Here is a 16,369-nt window from a genome sequence, read left to right as displayed (position 1 = left end):
CGGGAAGTCAATTACCAGTCTCTAGGCCTTCGTGGTTAGGGCTTTAGCAATTTCACACCATCGATCACCAGGAACCCTTCACAGCTGGTCAGGTAATATTCATTTTCACATAGCAACCGGTGGTCACCGACTGCTGCCTTAGGCCTCAAAGAAATCCCTCTAAACACTAAACTTCTCAAACAGTCTGATTAGACACTCAAAACCAACAAACTAACATTCACGCCCACTTCACATGAGGATTATCCATCTGTCCAGCGCAGCGAAGACAGGCTGCGTTTGAACCTCTCTTCCTTTTTCATTCTTGTTACAACTGCACATCTCTTGTTACAGTATCACATCTCTCTGCTACTGCAGCTAGCTCTTAATCCACTCCACATTGAGGCCACCCATATGGAAAAGCAACAGAGAGAAACATTGTACTACCAGATGGGATTGTAAATACTAAAAAAATTAGTTTGTATTTCTTTTCCATATGTGCATTCATAACAACTTTAAGAGCTCCTGATTTTTGACTTGTGTGGTCTGTTCCTAGTGAAGAAATTTTCTGCACTGCAATGTAACAGCTAGGAAATAGAGGATGTTATGCCATAGAAGACTCAATAAAGTTATCAAACTACATTTTGACCTCTAGTTGTCTTCAGAATGAAGACAACCCATCACTTAGGTAAGGACACGACATTCTCACATTCAACATGAACCTGTGGGCAAATTCACACTTAAACAAATCTGAACTTACCCTTTATTTAAAGGTGAGAATGCCTTCGGAAGCAAGCCAAAACATAAAGTAGCAGGAGTGGCCACTTCACTATTAGACATCGACCACCTGCATGTCCTTGCTCCAAACCTTTTTTTTAATGCCAGCACACAACTTGGAGCCTCTTAGATCGGCCTACAGAGCTGTTATCAGAGTAAGAGTAATGACTGAATGGTGAGAAGGACACTGACTGACTGATATGTGAAAGCTTCCCTAAGGTGCTCTTGGCCTATTAGGAGGATGCTCTTCAGTTACTCCTGGCTCATCTTTTTATTCCAACTGCTCTTGCTACAGCCTCTCTTTTTCCCCCTTCCTCTCTATTTTCATGCAGTATGCTTTGTTCCTTTCCATTTTTTTCTCATTCTCTCTCTCTCACTCTCTCCAGCTTCCTTCTATTCGTTTTCTACAGGACATCTCATCCCTCCTTCCTCCTTTCTCTGCTGTCATCACCTGACAACCACCTGAACAGCATGTTGCCATAGCAACTCCTCTGCCCTCCCTGTGTGGTCTTGGTGAGGTAGAACTGCTCCTTTTAGTGGTGTGTGTTTATGTGTGTGTGTGTCATATTCACACACACACATAAACACACATATATCCTGTTTTTGTGATCAGAGTGGCAAAACAGGGTACCCAGACTGGAGGATATCCTGTCTGTGTGTGTGTGTGTGTGTGTGTGTGTGTGTGTGTGTGTGTGTGTGTGTGTGTGTGTGTGTGTGTGTGTGTGCGCGTGTGTGTGTGTGTGTGTCAGAGAGAGAATAACAAAATGTTGAGAAACAAAGGAAAATGGAAGGAAGAAGGAGAAAGGCTCAGTTCTGCGTATTTTAGGCATATGAGCTAGTAGGCCTCGCTAAACATCCAGTAATTACACTTATTATTATAAACATGTGAGTTTGCACACCACTTTTAAAAGCATTACCCCATGTAGGGCATGTGAAAAGGTGAAGGACTCACCCAACTGGACATTAAACTGTATTTAACCAGCTAGCTCGTGTGATGTTCAGCTGCAGCGACTTGTACCAGTGTAAGAAAAGAGCAGATAACAGCCACAGCGAGAGGTTGCCCTGCGATACGTATCCTGAAAGCTCTACTCATCCAGCACCCTGCACCTAAATCAAACACAGCTCTTCCTGTACCCAGAATGCAGCTGACGCATCACCTGCCATGTGCTACACAGGACTACCACACAGGCTGTATTATTAGAGTCAGCTGGTCGATTATTTGCAACTGTCTGAAGTTTGACAGTCACCTGTGTTACTTTGACAAGAAGAAAGGCAATACACCAATAGCCTTGCAGGACTGATCAATTATTTTTGATAAGTGTGTTTTGAGAACACTCCTGTTTTTAGAGCTGTAGACTAGTGCTGTGCTATATTTTTTTTACTTGGTATCGATCTGATACCAAGCAAATACTGTACCAGTATTGCTGAGTTTAAACTCTGCATGAGTTTGTAAATCACTGTGTGAAACATGAGGCTTTGAATGCAAACACATAAGAATTAGCATATTTCAATATGTTTGGGCTAGTAATCATTTTATTAAACAATGCACATCCTGCTACATCTCTCTCTCATCTCTAGAGAAAAACGATTTCATGATGATAACTGGTCTTTTTTTCTTCCTCAATCGCATTATCTTTATCACTCAATAGCTCTTGTGGTGAATGACTGATTGTTAAAGTTTTATTTGGCGAAGAGTGTCTGGAAATCAGATGAATATGAGCTCCGAGTCTGCTGTTATCATTTCAGAGTAAAATGATTCCATATGCTGCAAATACAAGCATCAAAAACTAGCTTTTTATGATGTTTGTCTAATAATAATGCTAGCAGGTAGCATGCACCCCATACTCTGACATATTTAGCTGACTCATAATAGCGTGAATTCCCCCCGAACCACCGCACCCTCCCTCCCAACAATGTCCGGAGTGGCTGTGTGAAAGAGGCACTGATTACAGGACAAAGTGTGATGACACAACCGTTACTCACTGGTAGGAATGATGACTGTACTTTATCTGAAATATTCACGGTCGCACCCAAAATTTGTCCGGAGGGCTTTAAACTGTCAGAAATAACTCATGATTACACTTGAGCAACTGCGGAAAAAGGAAGTGATGTCACCTAGTAAGAGCAGATGTTAAAGCTATAATCTATAAGTGACTACCACTTTCTATGCTTCACTCATCCCTTCACAGTTTCTTTGTTTAGTTTATTACTCTTCTGTAGGCTGTAGTCCTGCTAAACACAATCACCTTGATACTTCTGCCTGGAGTTTACTCCCTGTGTTCCACTCACTTGTTTTCTCCTGTCTGTGTCTCTCTCACTTTTGCCCATTCTCTAGCTGCTTTCTCTCCCTCTGTCTCTATCTGATTTCTGCCTGTCTTTGCATGTCTGCCTTTTCAGCCCGCCCTCACTTTCTCAACTACTTCCAAGATCAATATACTTGATTTCCTCTCTCGTCTCATCCAGTCTTCACTCATCTGCCCCCGAAGCTCTCTGTTTCTTGTTTATGTGTGTGCAGGGTTAGGGAGCCTTTGACATCCATGTCTGCAGAATAAGCTACAGTAAAGTAAGGGAACAGTAAGTGGAGGCTAAATTGAATAGAAGCAACATACAGGACAGTGTAAGAATGTGAGAGAACAGGGAGATAAAAGAGAAGCTGTCACTTTCTTCATCGCAGTCTCTCCTTTTTTCTTAGACTTCTATTAACCTTGAAATCAATGCAAATGAAATAGTATAACAATATCTAATATCAGACACATTAGAGATAAATGCATGATTAACAAGACAGCTACAGTATAATGGATGTGTGCATGAGATCCTGTTACATACAGTTTGAAGACAGCGTGAGAGCATTATAGAGAGGTGAAAAAGTGAAGAAGGAAAAAGAAAAAAGGTGGAAAATAAGATGCAAAACTAGTTTCAGTTTATTTACAATATTCAGATCTGATGTTTACACTGAATCTGGTTCTGCCGCAGGTTTCTTCCAGTTAAAAGGGAGTTTTTCTTTCCCACTGTCGCCAAAGTGCTCGCTCATAGGGGGTCGTCTGATTGTTAGGGTTTTCTCTGTGTTATTGTAGGGTTTTTATCTTACAATATAAAGTGCCTTGAGGCGACTGTTGTTGTGATTTGGCGCTGTATAAATAAAACTGAATTGAACCTAAGAACCTAAGAACTCATGTATGTTTTAAAAAAATTTTTTTTTTTCTTTTTTTTTGTCAGAGAACACAACATAAATCAATAATAACCAATAACATTAATGCTGATTTAGCAAAAGTAACAGTAAAGCACAGCAGATACAGAGCAGCACAGAAGGCATGCCTTTTTGGGCAGTACAGTGAAGTATGACCCCAGCCTAAAACTATTCCAGCAATGCTGATCGTGGGAGGGAGAATAAGGGACAAACAGCTAACCCTCACATGCTAACCCGCACACTCAGAAAACATGGAGCTTTTGATTGATGGCTGGTAATTGTGGCTGACTCCTGCGCAGAGGGCGGGGGGATGTCTGGTTTGACACATTGAAAGGACAAAGGTTAAACGACAGCATTTTCACTTTCCTTCTCCTTCACTGTCCTCCTACATCTCCCAGCTCTCAACTTTTTTCTTTAGCTATTCTGTTAAGGGGTCATGTCCATTATTCCTCTGCCTCACTGAAGGCTGATTGGCTTTATTTTCCTGACTCACCACCAGGGGTCGGCTACCTGAGTGTCTGGCAGAGAGACAGACGAGAGCCAAACCTTACGTGCGTAGTAGAGTCCTATTGTGAAAGGAGAAAAGGGGGTGGCTGTGTGGGGTGGGGGGTGTCCTGTTTGCTTATTTGATCTTGAAACAACATCTATTTGCCATTCATCATGCATTTATATAAAAAAAGAAAAAAGAAACAGTACACTCCGACATTCCTCCACAAACACACACCTACAATTAGGAGGGAATATTGTCCTACTAAGTCAGGGGGCTGTTGCTAGGCAACCTCTATTTCTAAGGTGAAAAAGACAGCGCTGAGGGAGAATAGTGAGAGACAGGGAAAGCTAGATAGAGGGAGGGATGTAATGAGCGTCTGAAAGCATTGGGAGGAGGGGTTGACCACAGGAAACGCTCACTTAATCATTCAAACCGCATGTAAATAAAGACACTCACCCTCTAACGCACACAAACAAGCACTTTCCTCTTTTCCTTCTCTCTCCTGCCATCCTCATCCATGTATATGCATAGTGAGGATACTGGTGCTGCAAAACAAGGGTTGGTTGTATGGACAGCTGCGAGGAGGCGTATCTGTATGTTAATATGTGCTTAAGAGCAAGCCGGGTTATGTATTAGAATGGTTTTTAATAAGCTCCAGGAGGATTTTTTTTTTTTTTAGCTGAGAACATTCCTCAGTGACTGTATGGATGTGTATGTGTAAATGTCATGGGAGCTTATGCAGAGCAACATCAAATACAATGGAAATCAGACAGTCTCACAGTCTTGGCTGGAAGCGCTGCTTGGCTTCTTCTTAGACACAACTTAACTAATGCTCAGTATCACAAGTATGCTGACTCAGCCTTCTACTGGGAAATGTATTTTGGTTTTTCCATGTGTCCCAACAAATCAGCAGTACACTACAAAGTGGCTGTCTTGTGGATAAAAATAATTTCATGGTATGTAAGCAGCTCAGCCATGTTTAAAATGACAGTGGTGTGAAAAAAGCAGCTCTGGAGTGTTTCAGTATTACTACTACTCTCAGAAGTTGAGGTAATGCACCTATCAGCTGTTTGCAGGCCACAATTAAAGTACAAAAATAGAAGAAGAAAGCCTCACTGACTACCAGATGTTGGTAAAATGTGTTGTGACGTGAACAGGAGAAAAATGCTGAGCCAAAAACTACTACAGTTGTACAAAAGTCCTGTGTGGAACACAAGAAATGAAAATGAGGACCAATGCAAACTCTCCTGCACCTAACCACTGTTATGTGAGAGTGGTTATGGGAGGGTGGGATCATCAGAGAATGATTCCCAGTGAATCTGAATGGTGCTTTTGCTTAACATGTCTATTCCTTCACAATGAGAATCAGTCTCAATGCCGCACCTAATAGTACCTTTAAATAGCATTTCAAAGTGTGCCAGGTTTCTTATAAAATTGTCTATTATAATCAAACTATTCATCAAGTGTTACTGAATGAGTACTTTAGTCAAACTGGCTTCAGTAAGAAAAAGAGCTTTGAAAAGACATTTGTGTATAATCTAAAAGACCGGGCATGTCTCGGTTTGGATAAAGGAGTTCTCATATTGAAAGCAAACCTATTAAAGAAGGCAATTGAAGCCATTTTCATGAACAGAGGTGCAAGTGAGACAGCAAATCACCATCAGATTGGACTTCAGGGGGTCTTTAAACTGCCAGTTTTATAGTACAAAGCACTCTGTGACGGGTGACTGCACCCATGTGAGAATCATGCAAACAACTACTTTCGGTGAATTCACTGCAAGCTGCAAGTGGAGATCACGTATGTTACTGAGTGGATGCCATGCTTAATTACGTGTAGCAACCTTTTTCCGTCTTATAAGAACTGCAGCTTTTTATCAAACAGGAAACAGAAGAGAAAGAATACACAAACGAAATAGGGAAAATAAACAGCGAAACACTTGCCAATAACTACACAGGAACAAGGGAAGTGAAACCAAATGTGGCCTGCAGCACATGTGTGAGTTTTTAATCATCTGAAGAATGAATCAAAAAGAAATCTGAAAGGCTCACTTTGGAAAGCTCTTAACTTAAGCAGGCTGCCAATGCAGTATGCACGTCCTTTCACTTCTTTTTATATTCTTTTGTTTTTTTACTGGGAAATCTACTAAGTATAAATCTATAGTTTTCACTAGCACAGATTTAGGACCCTCTGCAAACAGTGGCATAGATGACTAACATTTACTTAAGGTTAGTCAATGCTTATTAGAGTATTAATTAAACTACAATATATAATATATTAAATTACATTTTATTATCTCAATTTATTAGAGATAAAGCCCTGGATGAAAATTAAATTACACATGCAAGGCCTCAACACCGACAGCACAGTACTTCTACTACCAAAGAGGTCAAAATTAGAAAATCAAGGTGCAACTGAAGTGAGAGCGAGATAAAAGATCGAAGTAACAATAATTCTTGAGAAAGCTGTCACTCATCCACTCCGTCAGCTGGTTGAGGTGCAATATTTGACTCACAGCCCTGAAACTGCGTTATTATTACTAATGACGTTTTTATGTGCTCAGATAAATGGGACTATTTTAGCTCTGCTCAACTGATCTGCAGCCTTTGACTCCACTCATCGTGCCTTTCTAGTTGACAGATTATTGAAAAGGATTTCATCACACTTATCTGAGAGACACTTCAGAATCCATAACAATAACTAAAAGTCTTCATCACCTCCTCTGTTCTGCGGGATCCCTCAAAGCTCAATCCTTGGACCAAATATGTTTTAATTGCATACTATATTAATCCTGAATCATCTTCAGAGCATTGCTTACCTGTACTTTTCTGTTAATCCAACAAAAGGCTTTGCTACCTCAGTGAATGTTTCACTGCTATTAGTGACTGGATGTCTTCAAAATTCCTCTGTCCTAGTAAAACTGAGGCTCTTGTGTTCCAGTTCTGCTTCTCTGTGGAGACTGGTCTTTACTTTAGCCCTCTCACTAGCAACATCACATCATATGCTCAGAGTCTTGGTGTCATTTTTCTCCACATCTTTAGGCTTACAGTCTTGTTTTTTTTAATCTAACAAACATCTTGCCCTTATTGCCATCCAGTGAAACTTGGAATTCATTTTTAAATTATTAGTTACATATAAAGCCCTACATTGCAAGTCTCCTGCATATACAGCAACAATGCTGACACCTTATTCCACCAGTCAGCCTGGCTGGTCTCTAGAGACTGCTCCCTGCTCCTATTTTAAATCTAGAGGCTTCTGTAGCACCTACACTTTGGAACAGCCTTCCCTAGCCCATCGGTTTTGGCTGAATCAGTGGTTTGCTTTAAACTTAGAATGATAGAATAATTTTGGGTTTCTGTACAAACCAAAAGTGTGTATGTAAATATGTAAATAACAAACTAATGTAAGACCGTAAACTTGTATGTACCTTATTCTGGGATACGTACACTTATATGTTTTAAAGTGGTGCACTTAAAACCTCCCTGCTTTTACTTTGGTTGCTACCAAGCTGCACCAGTTGTGAGCTGTAGCAGGGAAATGCTCTGGGATTCTGCTTTGTCGCACTCCTTTCAAGTTTCAAGTGGACACTTTCCATTTTCTAAAGGTGATTTTGAGAATCTGCTAGCAATCAAAGCAATCACAAGCTGTTTTTTGGTGTAGCACCCCCTTTGTGATCAAGTTTACCCAACGACAGCTAGCAAACCCCCAAAAGCCAATCAACAATTGGTCAGGTAATACACATTTTTCCAGAGTAACTGGAGTTTGGCAGGGGGTTGCCAACCAGTCTCAAACCCTCTGTGACTGAGAAGTAAGGACATCCTCTTTGAATTTCATAACATTTTTATATTAAAGGATATAGTAAAGGATTACGTGCTGTGAACAATGAATTTGGTCCAGAGGTGATTAAGATGGAGAAGCTGAAGATATTTAAACAGTATATAGTTCTTGTTTTAATGTATGAGTTCCCATATTTAGCGACAGTCCAGCCAGACCTACCTGTGCATAGTCCCGCTCCAGTTGTCCTTTCTTCAGACTATAGCTCCTGCAAAAAGAAAAAAAGAAAAAAAGAAACTTACTGAAATGATAAATGAAACAACAGATAGATTCATAATGTATATATCACAACAGGTAACATGTAGGAATACAGATAGCAAGTAAATCATCATCAAAAGCACCAAGAACTATTGCTTTGTTACACAGGAGGCAGAAAAAACAGACCTGATGTTTATTTTCAGTGACAGTTTGTGTACTGTGTGTTCATTATGATGAGAAAGCACAAATGCTGCAATCCCACTGAGTATGCCAGGGGAGAGCTTGGTGACCACAACATTATGCAAGGATGGAATTACCACCCTCTCTTTATTTCTCAACAGTTCTTTCTAAAAATATCTTCTGAATTTATGACCCACACAAAGGAAAAACTCGTATGACCTTTCCCCTCGCCCTGTTGATGTGAGTCAACAACATCCTGGAAGTGAAGAGACAGTGAAAGCTCTTATCACAGCCCAATATTATGCAGAATTAAAAACATAACATTACATATGTGATTACACAAACAGATACATATTTTGGCCATGAATGTGAATGGACAAAGCATCACATACAGTTGAGATGACCGGGGCACAAAAATTGTATCTAAATATTTTTATATATATATCTCACTATGCGTGCGTAACATGCATTCTCGAGTTAAATGTATAGTTTATCAGATGTGAGCACAGCTAACTAACTCAATACCACTTTTACAAATCTCATCACATTTTTCACTGTGATTTATTTCTTAGAAACTTGCAAGGGGGTTTCTGTGGATGGTTACTGAAGCTGTTAAAAAACAGTTATTACAGTACAATAGCTCCATATGGGAAAAAAGTGTCTTATATTAGTTGGTGCTAATAGCAAAAAGGTCTAGCAGACTCAGAAAAATATTATTAAACCAAAAAAAAAAAAATGCATCAAAAGGCACTGCTGGGATTCGAACCCAGGATCTCCTGTTTACTAGACAGGCGCTTTAACCAACTAAGCCACAGCGCCACGCCTCCAAAGCCTGTTTAACCTTATCATCTTGTTGCAACACCATAGTATGATCTTTTCCAAATCAGGCACTCTGCTTCCCATACACTTATTCATGATTCTGATTGGTCACTTGCTGCCAATGCCACCCAGAGAGAGCCGAAGAGAGGCATGGAGGCTAAGCAGGAATGCCATTCAATGTATTTTTCAAAAGAAGTTCAGGTCAGACCAGAAAAAAGCCATGGATCAATTCTACTAACACACATTTTTAGCTGTTCCAAAGGTTATGACTGAAATGATGATCACATGAATTTTATTTTGCTATTAAAGACTTGTATTAGCAGAAATAAATAACTTTAATTTTGATGTAAGATCTAAGAGAAAAGACTGCAGACATTTTCCTCCTGCTCTGGGTTGCTAATGTGGATGGAGGCTCTTTGGAAAAAAACACTAGTGTGGATAAGAGTTATTCTCACATGTAAATGAGGGTATTGTGTTAAGGTGTCAAGAATAACCTAATCATTAGCATTAACCTTTAGTTTATTCACATGTAGATATCCAGAGCTCTGTGGCCCATGCAGAAGCACACTTGATCACACTTGGGTAACTTGTTCAGGTTTTATTGGACAAGGACTTTTGCACAAATTATTCTTTGTGTAAAACAACAAATAGCAGATTAGCAGAAATATGAGCCTCAGTTAAAGTTGGGGGATGGGGTCGGACGAGGGGGGCATGAAAACATGACAGAATATAAACTACTACCAGAAATAATCTGTATCTGGAAGAAGACGTATACTGACTCCATTATAGGCATTACAAGCTGGTGCTTACACCCACTCAAGATACCTTCGGAGCAGCACTGCTGTAGCTCAATGTTAATTTAACATGGCTTTGAGAAATGAGCACCATTATACCCTGGTTTTGAAAACGCAATGGCTCGAGGCTTTTTGCTTTGTACCATCAGATAAAGCAGCGCAGGGTACATTCAGTCCCAGTATGTATCCCATGTTGACATTGCTGGAATAATTACAATTACACTTTTATTATTGTACAATATATTTTAACTTCAGGTCATCGAACCAATGCTGTCTTAAATCCGATCAAGACAACAGACTGTTAACAGCTAAAATTAAGTACCACCAGGAAAGAGGAACGATGGAAGAAGACACAGAGGGGAAGACAACACTGTAAGAGTAGACAGCATAATTACCACCAATGCCCTGTATGATAATTACAGCCCAAACAAATAAGGTAGTGCTTCGTGTCAAACCTTTCCCAAGGCATCATTTCTGTGTTAAAGTTGCTATATCCAGTCTGGTTTCCAAACACAGGCTGCTTAGCACATTTCTTTTAAATAAGAGACTGTAGTAAACCTGCAGTACTGCCATTTATCACTGATCTGCTGCAAGAGGCTGGAGCATGTGTTTACTGTTTAACCCCGCCCCATGCTTGTCAGCTGAAATACGACACTCACACTCCCCCAAACAGGCCTGTCCACATGTGGGCTTAGCGTCCGTTCTCTGAAAGGGACACACGCTCTTGCAGCACACAGGCCTCGTTGGCGCAGTAGGCAGCGCGTCAGTCTCATAATCTGAAGGTCGTGAGTTCGAGCCTCACACGGGGCAGATGTTTTAAAATTGTCAACTGACCAAATCAACAAAATAGCAAAGCACATGTGCTTTGAAGTGAAACATGGGGACAGATTTCTTGCATTAAATGTTACTGAGTCACTGAGTCACAGAGGCATGCTCCTGCTAGTTGCTCAACAACCACGTAGAATACCTTGACAAACTTGTTAATTATACCTTGAAAAATCTTTCCTGCCTTTAAGGCAAAGTACACTCAAGAAACCACAGTGCTTTCACTTCACTCATAAAAACAACTGTCTAAACTAAACTAAAATCATTTCATGCTACATGCTTAAGAAGGAAAAAGTATAGTTCTCATAAATAAAAAGAAGCACTGCTGGGATTCATATCAAAGATGTCCTTTATAAACAACAGGGCCACTCCTTAGAAAGCTGCCCTAATGGCCATGTTTTGGGTGTGATAATGAAATGTATTAGTATATAATCTCAATTGATAGCCAAGGTTAACATAGGTGGAATTAATGGTATTCAGGGTGTTTGTATCACATTGCATAGGTCTATGGTTACACACATTGAGTGACACTCTTGCATGCTTCATGCATCAAATGCATGGCTCAAATGTTCTGACGAAAAAGGAATAGGAGAGCCACCATAGAGTAAAAAAATAAATACATTTTAAAAATCATCTATCAGTACCCATGAGATCTATGTGGACCTCATGCGTGTTCCTCTGTTTTTTCCATAGCAGGGGCTAAGCTTAACGGCAAAAAACAGTACAAGCACAAACAAGTTACTCCTATAACTGGTTGTACTTTATCATGATGCATATGCGCTGCCACAACACTGCATTGCTGAAATTGTTGGTAAGGATGTGAGGAGTATCTGAGCTGACAATGAGTGCAGGATTTTCTTCTTTGACCAAAACAGACAAAGTATCTGCTGGTGTCTTAAATTAAGTTTCTTAAATTGTCCAAGAGTCTGCAAGTGTCTTAAATTGCTTGGTACTAAATAGCAAAGGAAAGGGAACAAATATTATTAAACAAGGAAGTGTAGCGAAGTTGGAACAAAAGGCACGGCTGGGATTCGAACCCAGGATCTCCTGTTTACTAGACAGGCGCTTTAACCAACTAAGCCACAGCGCCTACACAAAGCGATGACAGGACATCAATTTCGTGAGGGTTCCCGAAGGTTAGAGACAAATGCAATCACATGGCAGGATGCTGAAAACGGACCAAACTTGAGTCAGGAGAACAACTGAGATAATCCATCCACAATACGAGGTTAGTCATTAATATACTGCAACAACATGGGAATAGAGCAGCTGCAAGAGAATTCAACATTAATGAATCAATGGTACGGAAGTGGAGGAAGCAAGAACAATGAGTTGAGTAAAGTTTGACTTATCTGACTGTTTTGTTTCGCTTAATGCGCCTTATAATGCGGTCCGCCTAATATATGAAAACAGACCTGTTCATCAACAATGCGGTGCGCCTTGTGGACGGAAAGAAAAAGGTAGAAGTTAAAATAGAACCGCAATTTCTGATAGTGCAGTAACAGTGCAACAAGCGCACTAGAGGATACGACTGGAGGGATTCAAACCAGAATCTCCCGTTTACACGAATTTTACTGAACCTGGCTCACTTTCAGCTGTTAAATAAGTTCATCTGCATGGAGCCTGCCCTGCAAAAGAGCAACTCAAGATAAAGCATCAGAAAATCAACTGCCTGTGCTATCTTTCTTCAGTTTAACACACTATGGCATGAACTAATCTCAAGATGCACAAGATTACTGCACTAGATGTTATGGTCCTGCTCCTGCAAGCTCTTCTGTAACTGCGTTGGAATGACCTAATCTCATACTGTGAAAAAGCAGTTGGTATACCTCGTTGGTATAAGAGAATCATTACTGTTTTTAAGGCACAGAAGCTAGGTGCAGTTTTCAGCTTAAGAAAACCTTTAGAATTTCTTCTGTATGACCGATCTCCTAAAAAGATTTAAACTAACATGCTTAACTTTCAATAGCTCCAAATGGCTGTAATGTCTAGTTTCTGGATCTGTCACCTGAACATATCACAGCACATATGGAAACATGACTGTTGGCTCTATTCACACACAATCGATTTCAGCATACCTGTGTATCAGAAAGGCAACCCTGAAACATACAAGTCAGAAACTACAAACACAGAAATGCTGACAAACACTCATCCTCGCTGGGATCTTTGGACATGTCTGGGCTTTTCATGCTGCCATGGTTACAATCCAGTGGAGCCGGCATATGTAAACATCGACACCCAATTATCAACTCGAAATGTCATTCACACCCATTTTGCACATTCATGAGAAACTGTGTTCCTAAAATAGTGAAAATAAGCAGAATAGGCATTTCAGAGTGAGGTCTTAAAAGTTATATAGATTTAAGTAGTTGTCTATTTGAAGATTATACTGTACTTCATGCTTATGTCTATCTGCATTTGCCGTCTTCACCCCCTACATTTGTTCAGCTAACAATTCACATCTATCCCTTGAAAACCTCTCCATACCTTCACTGCACTTCTATTTCGTGCCTCTCTCCACTGCTCTGACCCTTTCTCTCTGGCTTGATGCACTCTGCTTCTTAACTACTTTTTCTCTACCCTGCTCCTTTTGTCCGCCCACCACAGGCGCGTGTGCGTAACTGGATGTGTACAAGTCGAAAAGCCAGCATGTCAGCATCAGCTGTGTGTGAAGAAGAAAGGGAGGGAGAAAATGTGCAGGCTTGCAGATGAGTGTGTGTCTGACAGGAAATACTTAAGAGCCTGAGAGTGGACACAGTGGATGTGTGTGTTTGTATGTCTGTGCGTGAGTGCTGAGGGCAAGAGGAGCAAGAGGCTGAAAAGCAGAGAGAGGAAATGATCAAACATGAGAAAACAGCTGAGATCAATGGTTAACGGGACACAGACTGAGATCAGTGACAAAAGGATAAGCAACATGAGTCACAGAGTGAGACAGAGGCCGAGGAGAGTGGCCATGTTTTCACACTGGTGATCGACACGAGGCATAATACAGCAGATTTGCAGCAGTCTTTCCTCTCCAAGACCAAGCTGGCATTCAGCTCAAAACATGTTTACTTCATCTCAGAAAAGATAACAGTTAATAAGTTAGCAATAAAATGAATTTTTCAGATGAAATCTGAGTTCCCTTAACAACAAATTAATTCTATACAGGGTGTGTGCTAGTATTAAAGACAGCAGTACTCGGTGTTAGAATAAAAACTCATCCCGCCAGTTCTCTTCCCACACACCTTTACAATAGCCCCACAAAACACCGACAGGCAAAAAGTAAACCTCAGATGAATCAACTTTATGATGATGAACAGTCTCATTAAAATGGCTGCATTTGATGTTCTGAAGTTACCTAATTATTCCTTAGATGTGTTGAGGCAAGTTAAAACTAAAGAATCATTTCTCCATTTTTACTGAATGACAAAAAGTATTTTAAGTAATGCACTTTTATATCCCATTTTTAATTTTTGTATTAGTAACTTAAATCTCCCAAACAATTGGTAACTGAAAATGTTACAAACTGTAGGTTAACATAAGTACTGCACTTTAGACTCACAGCTGCATGCTACAAGAAAGAGACAGAGAGAGAGGATGCCAGCATATAGGCATATGCTGCTTTAAGACATAGATATAACTTCCAGGGTGGAAAAATAGAGTCAAAATCTTAATCTTCCACCCCATCTGAAGTGTGCCAAAAAGCTGTGGCTGGAAAAAGACTTCTGATCCTATACAAGTATATGAGAAAACGGCTTTTGGTCTTGACCTCTATTAACATCTTTCCTGATGAGTTTATGCGCTCAGTCACTCGTTTTGGGTCCTTTTGGTCACACCATGCTACAAAACGGATCATTACCATTGGATGAAACCAGACACAATTTGGCTAACGACTTGTAAAGAAGCTTCTTGGAAGTGAGGTGAAACATCTTCAAGCAACGTCCAGCAGCTTTTCTTTAAAAGCTCCTTAGATCACCATGAGGTGGATGACTGAGAATCTACACACATTTCCTGACATTTAAACTGTCGCAACAACTGGACTGATGAAGGACTTTTATTGGACTGATGACTGACTACATGTTATTTAGAGTTCATTTTAGACACTTTGCTTCAGCTGTACTTGATATCTGAGAACACTGTCAATGGTCCCAACAGGCCAACAAATGGCCAATCAACTTGCCCAAGAACTGACCCTGGACCATTGGTGAACCCTTTTTTTAAATTAATTAAATATCCATCCATCCATTCGCTTATCCTTTTCAGGGTCGCAGGGGGCGCTGGAGCCTATCCCAGCTGTCATAGGGCGAGAGGCAGGGTACACCCTGGACAGGTCGCCAGTCTGTCGCAGGGCCAACACACAGGGACAGACAACCATTCACACTCACATTCACACCTAGTGACAATTTCGATTATCCAATTAACCTATCCCCACAAGCTGCATGTCCTTGGACGGTGGGAGGAAGCCGGAGTACCCGGAGGGAACGCACACAAACACGGGGAGAACAAGCAAACTCCGCACAGAAAGACCCCGGCCTGATGGTGGACTTAAACTCAGGACCTTCTTGCTGTGCGGCAACAGTGCTAACCACCGTGCCACCGTGCTTAATTAAACATAATTGTTAAAGCTACTGCTGGTCAGTAAGAATGGATATTGATTTTAATATTGTTAATGAGTGTACTAAGAGGTCAGATTTGATTTATGATTGAAAATGCAGCTGTTTTATTTTTCTAAGACACAGTGCAAAAACACAGTAGAAAAAGGGCTTCACAGGACTCAAGAAAAGCATGCCAGCATTGATAAAAGGAACTGATATTCTATAATTCTTACAGATTAGATCATCTAGAACCATACTGAACTAGAACTGGGTCCCGATGCCCATCCCCGTGGTCAAAATCTCACGAAACCTGTGAACCAGAGGAATCTGAAAGCTCGTTGTTCATTTGCTCTGTCAAAATGTCTGTTTACATTTTTCTATTACTCAGTGGTATTTCATATGCTCCCTTGCACTGACAGGTTACAAGTCTATTCAGCTCCATTCAGAGGCAATTTGATCCTCTCCCGTTAATGACAGTAATTCACAGTTGCACTTTGATTTAATTCTAATAATTCTAAAGTTTCAAAAAGTACAAAAGAACTACGACCTTAAAAGAAGAAGAATGAAAAAATAATAAAAAGAAGAAAATAAAGATAAAGAGTAGATATTCATAAAAAATCTTCACCTACTTCAGGGGTAGAGAACAAAAAACTGAACTGAAGTGAAAATGTCAGAAACACTTACACGAATGAAGGCCACAAGTTGAAAGACACA

The 16,369-nt window shown here is 40.4% G+C and overlaps 1 protein-coding gene and 3 non-coding genes across 4 annotated transcripts in view; 1 reads left to right on the top strand and 3 right to left on the bottom strand.

Annotated features, from left to right (window-relative positions):
- Positions 1-16,369, bottom strand: part of fchsd2 (FCH and double SH3 domains 2) — a 67,924-nt gene that overhangs the window by 41,705 nt on the left and 9,850 nt on the right. Inside the window, exon 3 of the mRNA XM_005474671.4 lies at positions 8,425-8,470. Coding sequence (XP_005474728.2) covers positions 8,425-8,470 — 46 coding nt within the window. The remainder of the gene's footprint in view (positions 1-8,424; positions 8,471-16,369) is intronic.
- trnat-agu (transfer RNA threonine (anticodon AGU)) lies at positions 9,386-9,459 on the bottom strand. The gene has a single exon. It is a non-coding gene; the product is annotated as a tRNA-Thr (tRNA).
- Positions 10,991-11,063, top strand: trnam-cau (transfer RNA methionine (anticodon CAU)). The gene has a single exon. It is a non-coding gene; the product is annotated as a tRNA-Met (tRNA).
- Positions 12,095-12,168, bottom strand: trnat-agu (transfer RNA threonine (anticodon AGU)). The gene has a single exon. It is a non-coding gene; the product is annotated as a tRNA-Thr (tRNA).

The sequence above is a fragment of the Oreochromis niloticus genome, linkage group LG14 (genome assembly GCF_001858045.2).
Source record: "Oreochromis niloticus isolate F11D_XX linkage group LG14, O_niloticus_UMD_NMBU, whole genome shotgun sequence".
Taxonomy (NCBI): Eukaryota; Metazoa; Chordata; class Actinopteri; order Cichliformes; family Cichlidae; genus Oreochromis; species Oreochromis niloticus.
The sequence above is the reverse complement of the archived record's forward strand: the minus strand, read 5'-3'. Positions and strand labels throughout refer to the sequence as shown.